The sequence below is a fragment of the Aptenodytes forsteri genome, unplaced genomic scaffold (assembly GCF_000699145.1).
Source record: "Aptenodytes forsteri isolate BGI_AS27 unplaced genomic scaffold, ASM69914v1 Scaffold146, whole genome shotgun sequence".
Classification (NCBI taxonomy): domain Eukaryota; kingdom Metazoa; phylum Chordata; class Aves; order Sphenisciformes; family Spheniscidae; genus Aptenodytes; species Aptenodytes forsteri.
In genome coordinates this window covers 7,350,148-7,363,826 of record NW_008795128.1, presented here as the reverse complement: position 1 = coordinate 7,363,826, position 13,679 = coordinate 7,350,148, and the positions used below count along the sequence as shown (strand labels likewise).

Genomic DNA, 13,679 nt, shown 5'->3' with positions numbered 1-13,679 from the left:
TTAAAATTTAAATGAGTGTTACTGTTGTGACTTCCATAATGAAGTATGAGGTATTAATTTTTTAATTCTGTTGGTTTTGTTGTTCCTGAAGAATATTTATGTTTGTTTTTCTCATTTTTGAATTGCATTCAAAATACCAACTGAATAAAAAACTTTCACCATTTAAAAAAATTGCTGGCTTTCGGTAATAAAAAAAACCCCAGTGTTAAGAATCAGTTGCTCTATGTGTGATGCTGTATCAGGTTATCTTGAGTTACCTAGAGATGGTCAGCTATGTATTGGCTATTTATTTTTTTATAATTCTGAAAAATATAACTTGAGATAATTTGAAGGCTTAACGTAAGTGTTCTACATAAACTCAGTACTCATTCCTTAGGCAAAGGGGAAGTCAGAAGTTAGGTGCTGGTGGCTGTGTTTCACAGAATTTGTGGTACATCAGTGTTGCTTCTACATTCTACACAGCTGCCATTCTACCAATGCTAGCCAAAATGTGAAAGTGCTAGAAGGATTTGCACTGTGAACTACTGCAGCTCTTTCTCCTTTGTGTATTACAGTTGCTTTAGTCAGGATATTCCAGGCTGGCTTGTGTGGGATTGTGTTAAAAAAGGCATCATGCCTTACCTTCGTTGTGCTGCTTTATTTTTTCATTATTTGCTGGGAGTTTCTCCACCTGAGGAACTACTACAAGGTAAATATGAGAAAGCAAATGTATCTATATATTGACTTTGTTTACTGTTTTCTTGGAAGAATGGAATTTTTAAATGTTCACAGTAACAATAGTTAATACATTAAAGTAAGACTTGGAAAGAAAAGGAAATACTAATTTGTACAGGAGGGGACAGGCATGAGAAGCTGAGTTGTCTTTGGCTTCTTTGCCTGGAAAAGAGTTACTTCTGAGTATGTGCAAATATGTGAATTATCAATGATGTATTGAAAGTCAGTATTTGTGGATACAAAGATTCTGTGATTTAAGGATAATTCTAGGGGCTTAGATTACATCACCTGAGAAGTAGCCTGGAGTCTATTTAAAAAAAAAACAACAGACCTTTTTGTGCAGTTGCTAAAGTTGGTAAATGCTAAAGACATAGGGATTCAGCAAAGCAGAGCCAAGTAGAAATAAAGCACATTATAAAACTTAAACCTCTTCCTTAAAGGATCCTAATGCATTACAGGTACTAAACCCAAAAATAAATATTTTGTCTTCTGTCAAAATGCAGTGAAACACAGAATCATCAACTATTTGGAAAGGAGGACCAAAATTGCTATGAACAACTGAGACAAAATATAGCATCTTAAATTGATTTATATAAACTGTGAACTAAGTTTGAATTTGATTAGGATATACGAGTCAAAATCTGTGCACTTTGGGATATGCTATTGTCCTTACCATTAGTCTGGAACTTTGATTCTGTAGGGAGGAGTCTTCCTGGTGAATCAGCAATGCCATTTTCTGTAACAGAGCCAATAAATGGCCACCCAGCAAACTTAAATTAGCCCAACTTTATGTAATGTGTTAACACTGACTTGATCATAGCAAAATTTAATATCATTGCAGGCCAAAAGGATAATGAAAAACTAAAATGTGGTAAGTATAGAAATCTGCTGCACTAGCGTGTTACATATTATGCAGTGAAATGGAATTTAAGTAAGGAATTCTGCTATTACAGTGACTTATGCATGACTTAAAAATTACTTAATAATGTATGTCAAATTTGTTAAACGTAAAGTAGATCCTCAGCTAAAGCAAATTATTATAGCTCTGATTAAGTCAGTGGAATTAGATCCAATTGTACTAGCTAGGAGCTATGCTGAAGCTGTAAGATACATATTATTGAATGGAAAACGGATCAGGAGATTTCTAGTTTTGAGTGAATTATTCAGCAGTGCTGAAACACAGTTGCTCATGTTTTCTTTTTCTTTTGCAGTTTCTGAAGAAGGGCAATTCAAGGCACTTTGTAGTTACCTCTCTCTACCTACCAATTTGTTCTTGCTATTCCAGGAATATTGGGACACAGTAAATCCACTGCTTCAAAGGTACTAATTGGGACTGGACAGGCCACGTTTTTCTGTTGTGATGGCCCTATGGGAATTCTGGATGAAATTTGTTAATAAATGATTGAGCTCAAATTCATACTAGAGTTCTAAACACTTGTTTGATGTGCACAGGTATACTGAATCTCTTAAAGCACTTCAAAACCAAAGCATTCTATATTATATGGTAATTCAAACATTAAACAATTATAGTTTAAGAGACTAGTGCTTGCAGACCTACATGAAATCATTCATGCAGAAAGAAGTTATCGTAAACCTTTGCTTGCATGGTATGCCACTTACTGTTCGTTGGCCTATTTTTAATTCTCCCTACGGCAAAAGTGCTGATTACATGAGCTATAAAATGAGAATATGGAAAATTATATAGCTGGCAGGGTGAGGCTTTGCACTATTTCTTCTCTGGATTTCCAAAATAGACTAATGAATGGCAAAGTTAGCTTAATGGCTAAAAGGTACAATTTGAGTATTATGTACATTGCAATCTACCAGTAAAGAAATAATTGGTAAAATTCTCCATTCAAAAACAAGTTAAAATAAACAGCTTCCCCCCCCCCTTGCATTAATTATTATTCCTGGTTCTCGGCAGAATTCTCTGGCTCACACTAGCTTTTTCTGTGGTGGTGTTTTTTTACCTCTGTTCTGTTTTGTTGTCTGGATTCCTTCAATTTAGGGACACTTTGAGCTCTTGACTCCACTTCCAGTCCATATAGCTGACCTAAACAATTCCCTACATACAATTTTACTATAATTAATTGCATTTTTAGTATATAAAATTACTTATAGATTAATAGCATTTTCACAAGTAAATTATTTAATAAGTTTGTCTTATATGTTCCTACATGTTTGCTCAAAGACATAACGGTGCTTATAAGAAAACCCAGAGGATAGGTGCTTGTGAACATTAGAAAACGATCACTAGAGGCAAGGCTAACAAATCCATCGTAGTGCCCCCAGTCAAAAACAGAGGTTTCAAGTAAGAGGATACATGTTTAATTTAATAGTAACAGTTGTCAAATCATTATGCAAGTTCCCATATGTTTTTTGAAAGAATCTTATTTCAGAAGACTAAATTTGATGTTTGTTGAGAAATGTGTTAAATGAAGCTTACTAGATTGACCATCTGCTACAGTTCTCTCTCTCTTGTCCTCCTTTTTGTAGAAATAACTTGAAAGTTACCTTAGACGTACCAGTTCCTCTGTTTAGTAACTTGCCAATATCTACCATTGTTTTGGTAGACACATTTGGCCATTCTAAGCAAGCATACAGCATTCAATAAAGCATTGTAAAATAACCGTTGGGTGATGGTTATTAAGTAAAAGCAGTAAATATTTTCCTAGTACTGAGTGTATGATATTTTCTTACACTGTGGCTTTCAGCAGATACATTCCAAAAGGAGGTGTGTATTGTAGCCCACTTTAAGAACTTGAATATGCCTGAAGACTGCTTGCATTTTTTAACTCTGAGTTAACTCTGTGTTTTCAAGTGCATGTTGATAATTTTATGTGTTGTTTTTCACTTAGGTTTTTCTCTTGTATACAAACTTAAATTCTTTTCCTGAAGCAAAACTGTAAAGAATAGCTGTTTCTCCTTGTGCAGTTTTAGCTAGAACTATCAATGCTTTATCTGTGCTTTGTGTTTGCTTATTGCTTACTAGCTCGGTTTAGTGATCCTAAATATATATTATTATCAAACACTGTCATCTGCAAATGTTTGTTTGAAATAGGTGGTGTGCTGACCCAGTGGTGTTAAGTTGTTTGAAGGGGAAAAGCATTGCAATAAGGTAAGTTTGTTTTTGTTGTTGTTGTTGTTGTTGTTGTTGTTTTTTCTTCTGTTTTTTACTTAAAACTGTAGAAAGAATGAAGTGCTTGTTGTGGGCAAGTTAGAGTGCTTGTATTTTCTTCCTCCTGCTCTACTACCAAAACTACATTTCTCTTCAAATGGTTGTGTATTACTCCTCATGCAGTGACTCTTCACTGAGAATGTACATCATCGTTAGACAAGTTGTCTAGCTTACTCTAGGGGAAAAAACAAAAGCTAACTGAAATATGCAATGTCTTCATACATGTAGGTTTCATATGAAATTTAATTTTGTCACCTTTGCTGGAATATAGAAATGCTGAAGCTCCCATGTGGAGCCTCTCACTTGGGCTTCTAGGACTGAAGAACTGCTCTAGAACTGCAGAAGTTTGCAGAAAGGACCGAAAGCTTAGCAGCAATTTATAGCTATCCATTCTGTTCTTTGCTGCGATCTTTATTATTCTCATAATAGTTCTTTTTCACTTACCCAGGTATCCTAGGAAAAGAAATAGTTTAATAGAGCTTCCTGAAGACTATAGCTGCCTTCTGAACCAAGCCTCTCAGTTCAGGTAAGAAGTGACTTATTTAGTTGTCTTCCTAGGAGTTTTGTCGCTTTCAGTCACTTTTATATTCTTGCAGTTACTGTAACTGGTGTTAAAACTGTGTACAGAAATTATTTTGCAGAAGTGAAGGCACTGTTACAGTTATACTGGCCAATACTAGCATGTGTTCATTTTAAATCTGAAACACAACAGCTTACTAAACGAAGTCACTTGTGTTTGATAGGATAGCATATAAAATTATTATAGCTTAATTTGCTGGTCATTTTTCACCAGTGCAATGTGCATTTGGTTTGGCCATAAGCCTGAAAATTATTTTTGCACTGGACGCAACAAGCTCGGAAGGTTGGCACTGTTTTATGCCAGTAAGAGTGAATCATAAGATAATTCAGGTTAGAAGGGATTTCAGCAGATCGTCTAGTCCAACCTCCTGCTCAAAGCAGATATCCTGCAGATAAAATATTTCAAGCAATGTAAAAACATAGCCAAAGGAGACAGATATGTGAAATATGATTACGACATAGTATGTCTTAGGTTTTTGTTTGTTTGTGGGTTGGGGTGTTTTTTGTTTTTTGTTGGTTTTTTTAAGGAACATTATCCATAGTTAACACTTCTTGTAAAGTTTTAATTCTTGCAGTAACGTTCTGGTTACACTTCTTCTAGATGCCCGCGGTCTTCTGATGATGAACAAAAACATCCAGTATTGTGTTTATTCTGTGGGGCTATGTTGTGTTCCCAGAATACTTGCTGTCAAGAACTGGTGAATGGGGAGGAGTTGGGAGCCTGTACTTCTCATGCTCTTCAATGTGGAGCTGGAGTCTGTATGTTTCTCAAGTAAGTAGCTAGCCAGAATTTAATGTGTTAGAGTAAAGGGAAACATTTGAAGGTCAAAATTCACAACATTGTCAAAGCACTTGATTCTTTTTGTCTGAGATGAAGAAACATTGCTTTGACCTAAACTATAGCTCACCAAAAAGTTAAGAACCTGCTGGGAGTTGTCTTGTATCTTAAATGTAGCTATTTTTTCCTTAAGAATCAGGGAATGCAAAGTTGTCCTCATTGAAGGTAAAACCAGGGGCTGCTTATATCCTGCTCCCTACTTGGATGAATATGGAGAAACAGATCCGGGTCTGAAGTAAGTAAATGTTTGACTTTCTTTCTTTTTACGTTTCCATTTTGATATCTCTTTCTTTCTTATACCTGTTAGACAACATGTTCTTCCTGCTAGCATGTACAGCGCTGTAATATGTACCTTGGCCTGGTGAACTTGTTCACTGACGGCAGTTTCTAGTCATGAATGGGTCATTCATAATGGAAAAATACACTCTTGGTACCGTTAAACTATATTACTTTCCTCAAGAATGTTTTGTATGCTTTTCATCAGAAATGTGCAACAACTGCCATTGCTGAAATGTCATCTTGGAAATGGCAATCGTTGCTTGTCATGTGTGGAATTTTTTTCATTTCCAGTAGACTTGTTGGAATTGGTGTTCATACAAGTATTTAATGTTTTCTGGCTATCGTTAAGAGTGTTAATGCTAGACAATTAATGGAACAGTTTGTCAGTTGCTACTCTGATATGCTTATTGGGTATTCTCCTTTTTTCTTCTATGAAGAAGAGGCAATCCCTTGCACTTATGTCGGGAGCGTTACCGGAAGCTCCATCTGCTATGGCAGCAACACTGCATCATAGAGGAGATTGCCAGGAGCCAGGAAACGAATCAGATCATCTTTGGATTCAACTGGCAACTGCTCTGAGTCTCTTGATTTTTAGTGAAAACTCTTACCTTTGGCAGTGCTTTGGAAAAGGAAAGGAGGGTGGCAGTAAATAATCTACTCTGAAGTGGATTCTGTAGTTCAGACACAATTGATGGATTCTCTAAGTTGGATGTATTACTGATACATTGAAACAGAATCTCACATCATATGTTTTGCTCTCCCCCCCCCCCCCAAAAAAAAAAAGGAAAACCACGTTATATAATTATTACTGAACATTCAGGTCCAGAAATATTTCCACTTTTTTGAGAAGTTGTAATTGTTTCACATGTTTTGATGAGGGCAGCTTCCCAAATGCTGTGCTTCAGGGCATATACCACATTTCTGCCTCTCTCCCATGCCTTGAGAATATACCTAAATGGTGTTGCTATGGAAAAGCCTCCTTTACTTTCTTCCTGGGTTCTTTCCCAAGGTAGTGAAGCTTTTAAGTCAAGATCTATGGCATAATATTGGAGTGGAAGGTGGTGCCAGGCCTTTAGTAATCTGTAGCAACAGGTACAGCAAACATTAAGTTGTACAGAAAAAGCCTGCATTCAGCTATATCCTGGGATTTAATGAAGAGTTTTCATTAATGAACTCTTTAAAGGAGAAGTGTGGGATAGAAAATGCATGAGGGAATTACCATCTTGCTTGTTGCATCCAAAAATAAAGTCCGTGCTTTTTGCATTGCCAGAACTGCACTTTATCTAATGAATTTGTCCTCTGTTAACATTGTATATCCTAAGAGGTCTAGGGCTACACCATTTGGCTAGGTTGTGGTTAGCTTTACTTCTTTTACAGTTTGTCTTCTGAGATTTTTCCCTGAGAACCAAACGTGAAAATACTGTTAGGTAGTCGTAGTGTAGCTCTGCAAGTTATACGAGAGCCAGAGACTTCAGTAAAGTAGACGACCTTCAAAGCTATCACTGGACTGAAATCAGGGCCCTAAAGCAGCAAGTTTTAGAATCAGAAATGTTTGTTTGCCCATATTTGAGGAATTTTCCACTCTTCATCCTCTGTCACTATTGTTTGGAGCCCTGCCTGCATAAATGAAATCGTGTGTTTTGGGGGGCACGTTCAGTGGTTCAGTGCCAGTTAGAGCAGAAAAGGGAAGAAAAGGTGGCGAAGTCTGTCTCTTTGCCCTTCGGTAGTTAATAGCACATTGTGATTGAACTCTCTCTCAATGATACGTGATTGTGCTTCAGTTCTAAATGTTTGTTCTGTTTTCTGAATTTCAACCATAATATACATGAGAGAATTTGTAATGTGATGTGTAAAAATGCTTTCCCAGGAAATCCCATTTCCCTGTGAAAGTTTGAAGTTGTCAGTACTCTAAATTTCCCCGCCCCTTTGCTGTTTGGATTCTTTTGTGTCATTTTAATAAGGCTTGCAAGGGGAAGTTCTCAAATTAACATCTGAAAGTGTGTTTTTGTATGATTTCTTTTTGGGTTTTTTTGCTACTGGTTGTATGAGAGATAGTAGAATCACAAATAATGATTTAGATTTAAATATCATTGTTCTCCTAGTTTTTTAGAGGTTTTTGAGTACGTATGAGTGCACTGAACAGCACCATAACTCATCTAAAAATGGAATACCAATGAACTCAAATATTATTCTGATTTCAAATACTTTTTCTTAACTTTTGCTATAATTCTTCCCTGGTGATATAAATAGTTGGCTTTGGTATATTTTTCAGGTATTCTGTTTCTTGCAATTAAGACCACTCTCCTTATTTTGATTCTTTCAGATTTTAAACCTGAATATGAAACTCTTTAAAGACAAATGTTAATTCTGTTAGTCTTCTCTAAAATGTATTAGAAATGCATACTGAATTTAGGAGAACAGTTGTCATGAAAACTTGCATGCACTGGCGATTTCTAAGGTCATCAAAAACTTCTTACCAACAAAAATATTGGATTAAGCCTAGCAAATGTATGCCTCATCGATACCAAAACTGTATTCACTTACTGTTTCCCTCTGATATTTACCTATTCATTTATCAAAAACTTTCAGTTACCTTGCACTTCACTGATAGAAAAAATTCCGTTATCAAATATGCAGTGAGATCACTTTATTTTGTTTTCTGTCTGAACTGTACTATGTAATGACAGGAGCTGGTCTGAGCAGGTGAGCTCATGTTTAAAGCTCTAGAAATCTCTTTGTAGCTGAAGAAGTGGGAGAGGAAAGTTGCATCGTTCTGTACGTTTGCACATACTAATTTAGCAAATGGGCTCCCATATCATTCACTGACTAGCGTGGTCATCTTTCATTTCATAAATTACTATGCAGTTTTGTTCACTGTGAGTATAATCTGTATTTAGTGATCGCAAGATGCTTACGCCACTGATTTCTGTTCCATCCAAGCTGACAGAAGAAGTTATTTGATAATGCACATATTGGTATCTTTAATTGCAAAAATGTAAATTTGAAACTTGTATAATGTTCTTGTGCTTTTGAAATAAAATATCTTGTATATGTATATTTAAAAAAGAAATAAAGTGACTTCTCATAGATTATTCCATTTTTATTTGGAGGTGCTTTGACACTCCACAGTTCATTTTACAAGAGCATTATAGCAGTGTCTGTCAGTATGGAAAAGGGGAAGAATTAGTAAATGGTTGGTCAACAATACCAGTTATGCCTGTAGTCTGTATCATCATTGTACCAGTTAGTAATGGTGGCACACTTTTTCTTACTTAAAGAAATATTCCACTTGAAACTTGTCCTAGTATTTTACAGATGCAAATTCCTGCAGCGTCTACGTCAATTTGTAAAAGAAATCTTAAATACAGAATTTAATATTTAGATGTCCTTAAACTGATTAGTTGAGTAATTCTGGTTTTGTAGCTTCTCAAAGAAGAACTGTCTGTACTGTCTGTCAGGTACTCAACCTCTAGAAAGGGAAAGTTTGTGGTGTTGGTCTAATGTGCTGTGTGATACATATTAAAAAAAAAAAAAGTGTTTTATTACAGAGCTAAGCAAACAACCAAGAAATCTTTTACATAGAAACGGCCAGTACTTCTTGCCCCTTTTTATGTTACAAGCTGCTGGCTTTGTTGTAGCTTTGGGAACCATTAAACTTACAGAGTTTGGGTGTTAATGGTGGTGTTCTCTGTGCTTGTTCTTACTAAAGCAAATGCATTTTAAGAACCAATTCCTGAAAAGGTAAAAGGTAAAGGTAGTTGCATTAAAGTCTACTAGCAAAAATGTTCTGAAGAACATTAGAACAAGAAGCCCATTCATTGGGGGGGGAAGGGGGGAAGGAAAAAAGCCACAGCACCATTTCTTGCACAGTAAGAATCTCAAGGTGCAATGTACAAATGTACAAAATTATATAGAGGAGGATTTTGGCCATCATATGCTTTGCTTTATGGTTGAAATCCACTTTATTTTCTAGCCAATATTGTTGAATAATCTCCACTGTAAACTAGTCAGATTCGTGCTACAACATCTAAGTTTGTTACTTAGATTCTTTTTGACCTGTTACTTGACAAGATCTTCAAAGATACTTTCTTCAAAAATTAAAGTTGTTTCATTTCTGTGGCACAATCTTTTTTATTTGTTTTTTTATCTATGTTTCGCAGGTGGGCTAAATTTGGGGTTTGATATGGAAAACAAATGGATAGTAATGAAAATCCACTCTTACACAAGTCTCTCAAACCCAGTTATTTCTAATCCTAGCTACATTTCTCTAAACTTGCATTCAGTGTGGTCGAAAGCGTACATGGAAGAGAAGCTGTGTAAAGGAAATGTGCATTGAAGGAGAGCGAGCTGAAATTCAAAGGGTTTATATACGTTATTTCGTGTAATGGTGAGTAAGAGGAGACCAGGTGTAAAGTTAAACATGGAACATTAAAACTGGACCTGAGTTTTTCTTATTTCTGTGTGACTATTGTTCATGAGATCAGTGCCAAAAGAAGGAGTATAGTGTGTGCTGTGTAATTACAGGTTGTCAAACCACTTAGAATCCATCAGACTTAATTTTAGGAAGTTTCTAGGCTTCATGCTTGAGTGAATGAGCCTCAACGAAATGTTGTGAAGCAGGTAGTGGGGACTGTGGGTTTCATGATCATTTCAAGTCCTTGCTGTATTTGTGAAGATCTGTGGTTAGTCTTATTCAGCGGACTGCAGAACCTTATGTCTCCTTCCTCTTAATAGTGCCTGAAATGTAGTAGTAGCCTCTTCGGGTACAAGTATTGAGATACAGTCTAGTGCTTGGAGAGAGGTCATCGCAATGTACCAGAGTTTCTGCTTGAAGGTTATCCTGAACATATCATGGCAGCCTGAGGAATAATCCACTCTAGATGATAAAAAGCCTCCGATCTTCTTTATCCCATCTTTCTTTCTGTGAATCATGCTGACCTTTACTTAAAGTGGCAAACCCAATGTATTTCAATCTCATGATACTGCAGATGATCTAGGAATATTTATTTTCCCAGTTCAGACTTACACAGAACTTCATTGAGCAATTCGATTTACATACTCCAGGCAGTCTGCCTCAGTTGATTCGCATACAGGAGCAGGACAAGATCATCCATTTAGGTGATGGTCTCCTCATAAATAAGGATTCCACCTGTGTTCCGTGAGCTTCACACCTTTATGGTTCTTTGCTAAACTAGAGAGTACTGCATGCAAAGCCCAAAGTGCTCCCATAGTGGAGAAACTGATACAAAGCACCTGTGTACCAAATGATTTGTAAGATTTTAAATATCATGAATCTTGTGTTGTAGAGAACTGTATGATGGTATGCAATTTAAAAAAAACAGTTTGCAGAAGGGAGGTTTCTAGCTTCTAAGGAAATGTGCTGTGTTCATTTTTTTTATGAAACTCTAAATGTGCTGTACTTGTATATTTCTTATCAATTATTTTTTCTTTATGATCAATGTAGAGCAAGTGTTTTCAGTGGTAATCAGAAAGCTTTAAAGGAAGAGCATCGTAATTGCAATTTCTACAGGAACCGTCATAGTGCCTTCACCAGAAACTGAACATTAAAATGTTTCAGGTTTGTTTTTTTATGAAGAACTTCATAAAGAAGATAGTTTTATGCATAGGTGAGTTCCTTACTCTGGAAGTTGCTGTTGCACAAATGTATTGCTAGTAATTCTGACTGGATTAAGCATTAATAACAAACAAGATAAGAAGCATCCCCCAAATCGTATTTATTTCTGTATCTGAGCAGATGCTCCGGCTTAAAGGCTTGGCTTGCTAATGCCATCTTTGTCTTTATAAATTACGGAGAATTAAAGATGGAGTCTGTGCTGCTACCTGAGTTTGTTTTCTTGATCACTGGCTGTAATGTTAAATACTCCAGGAAACCCAAACTATTGTGACGGGTGCTGTAAAGCAAGCTAGATAGGTGGGGTGCACTTCCGCTGTCTGAGGAAGCTAATACAAAGCAAAGAAGAAAGCATTTATTTTAAAAAAGTAAATTTTATCCTGATTACTGTGAAATGAGCTGTCATCTTTTTGTAATAAATCTATACTGATGGGGACTCTGAATACCTATACAGGATAGAAATGAACAATCTAATGACTAAGTAATTACTGGTAATAGTCGAGACGATGACTGTTCCCTGTGAAACGTATGCTGATACTCGGTTAATTTTACAAGTGATCACATCGCTAGCCACTGCTGCAGTTTTTGGCAGTTGGCTGAGAGACAAAGGTTAACTTGCCAAATATTAACTAGTCTTTTATGGTAAAATGTGTTCTCTTCGTATGAAAGTAAATGAGGGCCAGGGAAAATGTGTAGCCGGACAGTTATACCTCTGCTCTTCATGCTAATGTGTTACAGCAACTACTGCATGAAATTTCTGTGTCTTTACAGAGACTCTCAGGCTGGATCATCATTTTAGTTCACTCTTCCTTCCAAAGCCATTTTTCAGAGCAGATTCTTGACAAATCCATCATACAGGGACCTCGACTACAGCGTTATCAGAAGAGTAAGCTCGCAGCTCTTATAACTCTGCAAGCTAAATAGTTGACCTAGAGAGATTTTTAAGTGGTGCAAAATGTCAGGTTTCTTCTACTTCTACAGTTAAATGTATTTTGCCATTAGGAAATATTTCCTAAAATGCAGGGTAAGATTTCCTTCTTTAAAAAAAAAAAAAAATTAAAATAATTATGCTCTTATTTCCTGTTTTACAACCATTTTCATCACACTGAACTATTCCTCACTTTCCTTTTTACGTTTTAAAGCATTTTATTTTTTAAAATTTGCATGTTCTTAGTCCTCTTGATTCAATTTTTCCTAATGAAACAAATCTACAGAAATAATTTTTCTGAGTTATTTCTGATTATTTTACACCTTTTGGTTATTGAGTAATCTAAAGCTTTTTTTCCAAATGTAGGTGGACTAAAATTGTGTTGAAGAAGTGATTGCTATTGACTGATGCATGTGGCACTTTGCATGCTCATCTGAAAAAAAAAAAATTGCATTTTTTAAAAATCATGTTCTGTTGCAAAGTCTGATTAATTTGTAGTACATGACTGTCTATCTCCTTCATCTCTCAAGGTACTACAACTTTGTGTTCATTCTTTTCTGGTATGTATCAGCTAATTTTAGTGCAGCTGGTAAGGCTCAGGACACAGTTGTGCTCAGTGTTCTGCAACACCACCACTATGACAGACTGCAATGCAGAAGTAATGTTTTTAGCTCTCAGAAATGGTTGAAGGAATTATGCATCAGTTTAATTCCACACTGGACAAAGTGATTGAAGAATAGAAGTAGACGCATAGGTAAATGCAGTGCAAAGGGAAGAGTTAACATAGTTCTTGTAAAGGGAACAAATCTAATTCTTTGAAGGAGTTAATGACTATGATGAGGATGTTGAGCCAGTCACTAATAATGCAGATTTCAAAAAACTTTAAATAGTGTCCTCCAACTAACTCACAGAATTAGAAGAATCTGTCATGAGATAAAAAGGAAGATCCGGTTCAGCAACAAAGTAAAAAAAATAAATGGTATATTTTCACAATGGAAGAAGCCTAACAACTGAGATCCACAGAAATCTGCATGTTTTTTTCAGCATTTTCAGAAGTGATCTGAAAAAGGAAATTAAAAAGTGGCAAATTCTGGCAATGATATGAAGATATTCTGTAAGAAAACTCATTTTGAATGTTTTCAGGAGGCTGTTATGAAACTTAGTGGCTGGATAATAACAGAAGATTTGGTTTTGGTAAATGAAAATTAATGTAGCTATGCAAAAACTAACATTGCAATAGAACAGAATAGACTGTTTCACTTGGAAGGCACCTACAATGATCATCTAGTCCAACTGCCTGACCAATTCAGGGCTGACCAAGTTAAAGCATGTTATTAAGGACATTATCCAAATGCCTCTTAAACACTGGCAGGCTTGGGCCATCGACCACCTCTCTAGGAAGCCTGTTCCAGTGTTTGACCACCCTCTCGGTAAAGAAATGCTTCCTAATGTCCAGTCTAAACCTCCCCTGGCTCAGCTTCGAACCATTCTCACGTGTCCTATCACTGGATACCAGGGAGAAGAGATCAGC

General features: G+C 36.2%; 1 protein-coding gene across 2 annotated transcripts in view; it reads left to right on the top strand.

The window, feature by feature from the left end:
* UBR1 (ubiquitin protein ligase E3 component n-recognin 1) overlaps positions 1-9,264 on the top strand; it is a 65,900-nt gene extending 56,636 nt beyond the window's left edge. For both annotated transcript variants that reach the window (XM_009277574.2, XM_009277575.2), the window contains exons 40-46: positions 555-688; positions 1,926-2,034; positions 3,776-3,832; positions 4,341-4,418; positions 5,073-5,243; positions 5,443-5,544; positions 6,026-9,264. In XM_009277574.2, coding sequence (XP_009275849.2) covers positions 555-688; positions 1,926-2,034; positions 3,776-3,832; positions 4,341-4,418; positions 5,073-5,243; positions 5,443-5,544; positions 6,026-6,167 — 793 coding nt within the window. In that variant the 3' untranslated portion in view covers positions 6,168-9,264. The remainder of the gene's footprint in view (positions 1-554; positions 689-1,925; positions 2,035-3,775; positions 3,833-4,340; positions 4,419-5,072; positions 5,244-5,442; positions 5,545-6,025) is intronic.
* Positions 9,265-13,679: the final 4,415 nt, after the last annotated feature.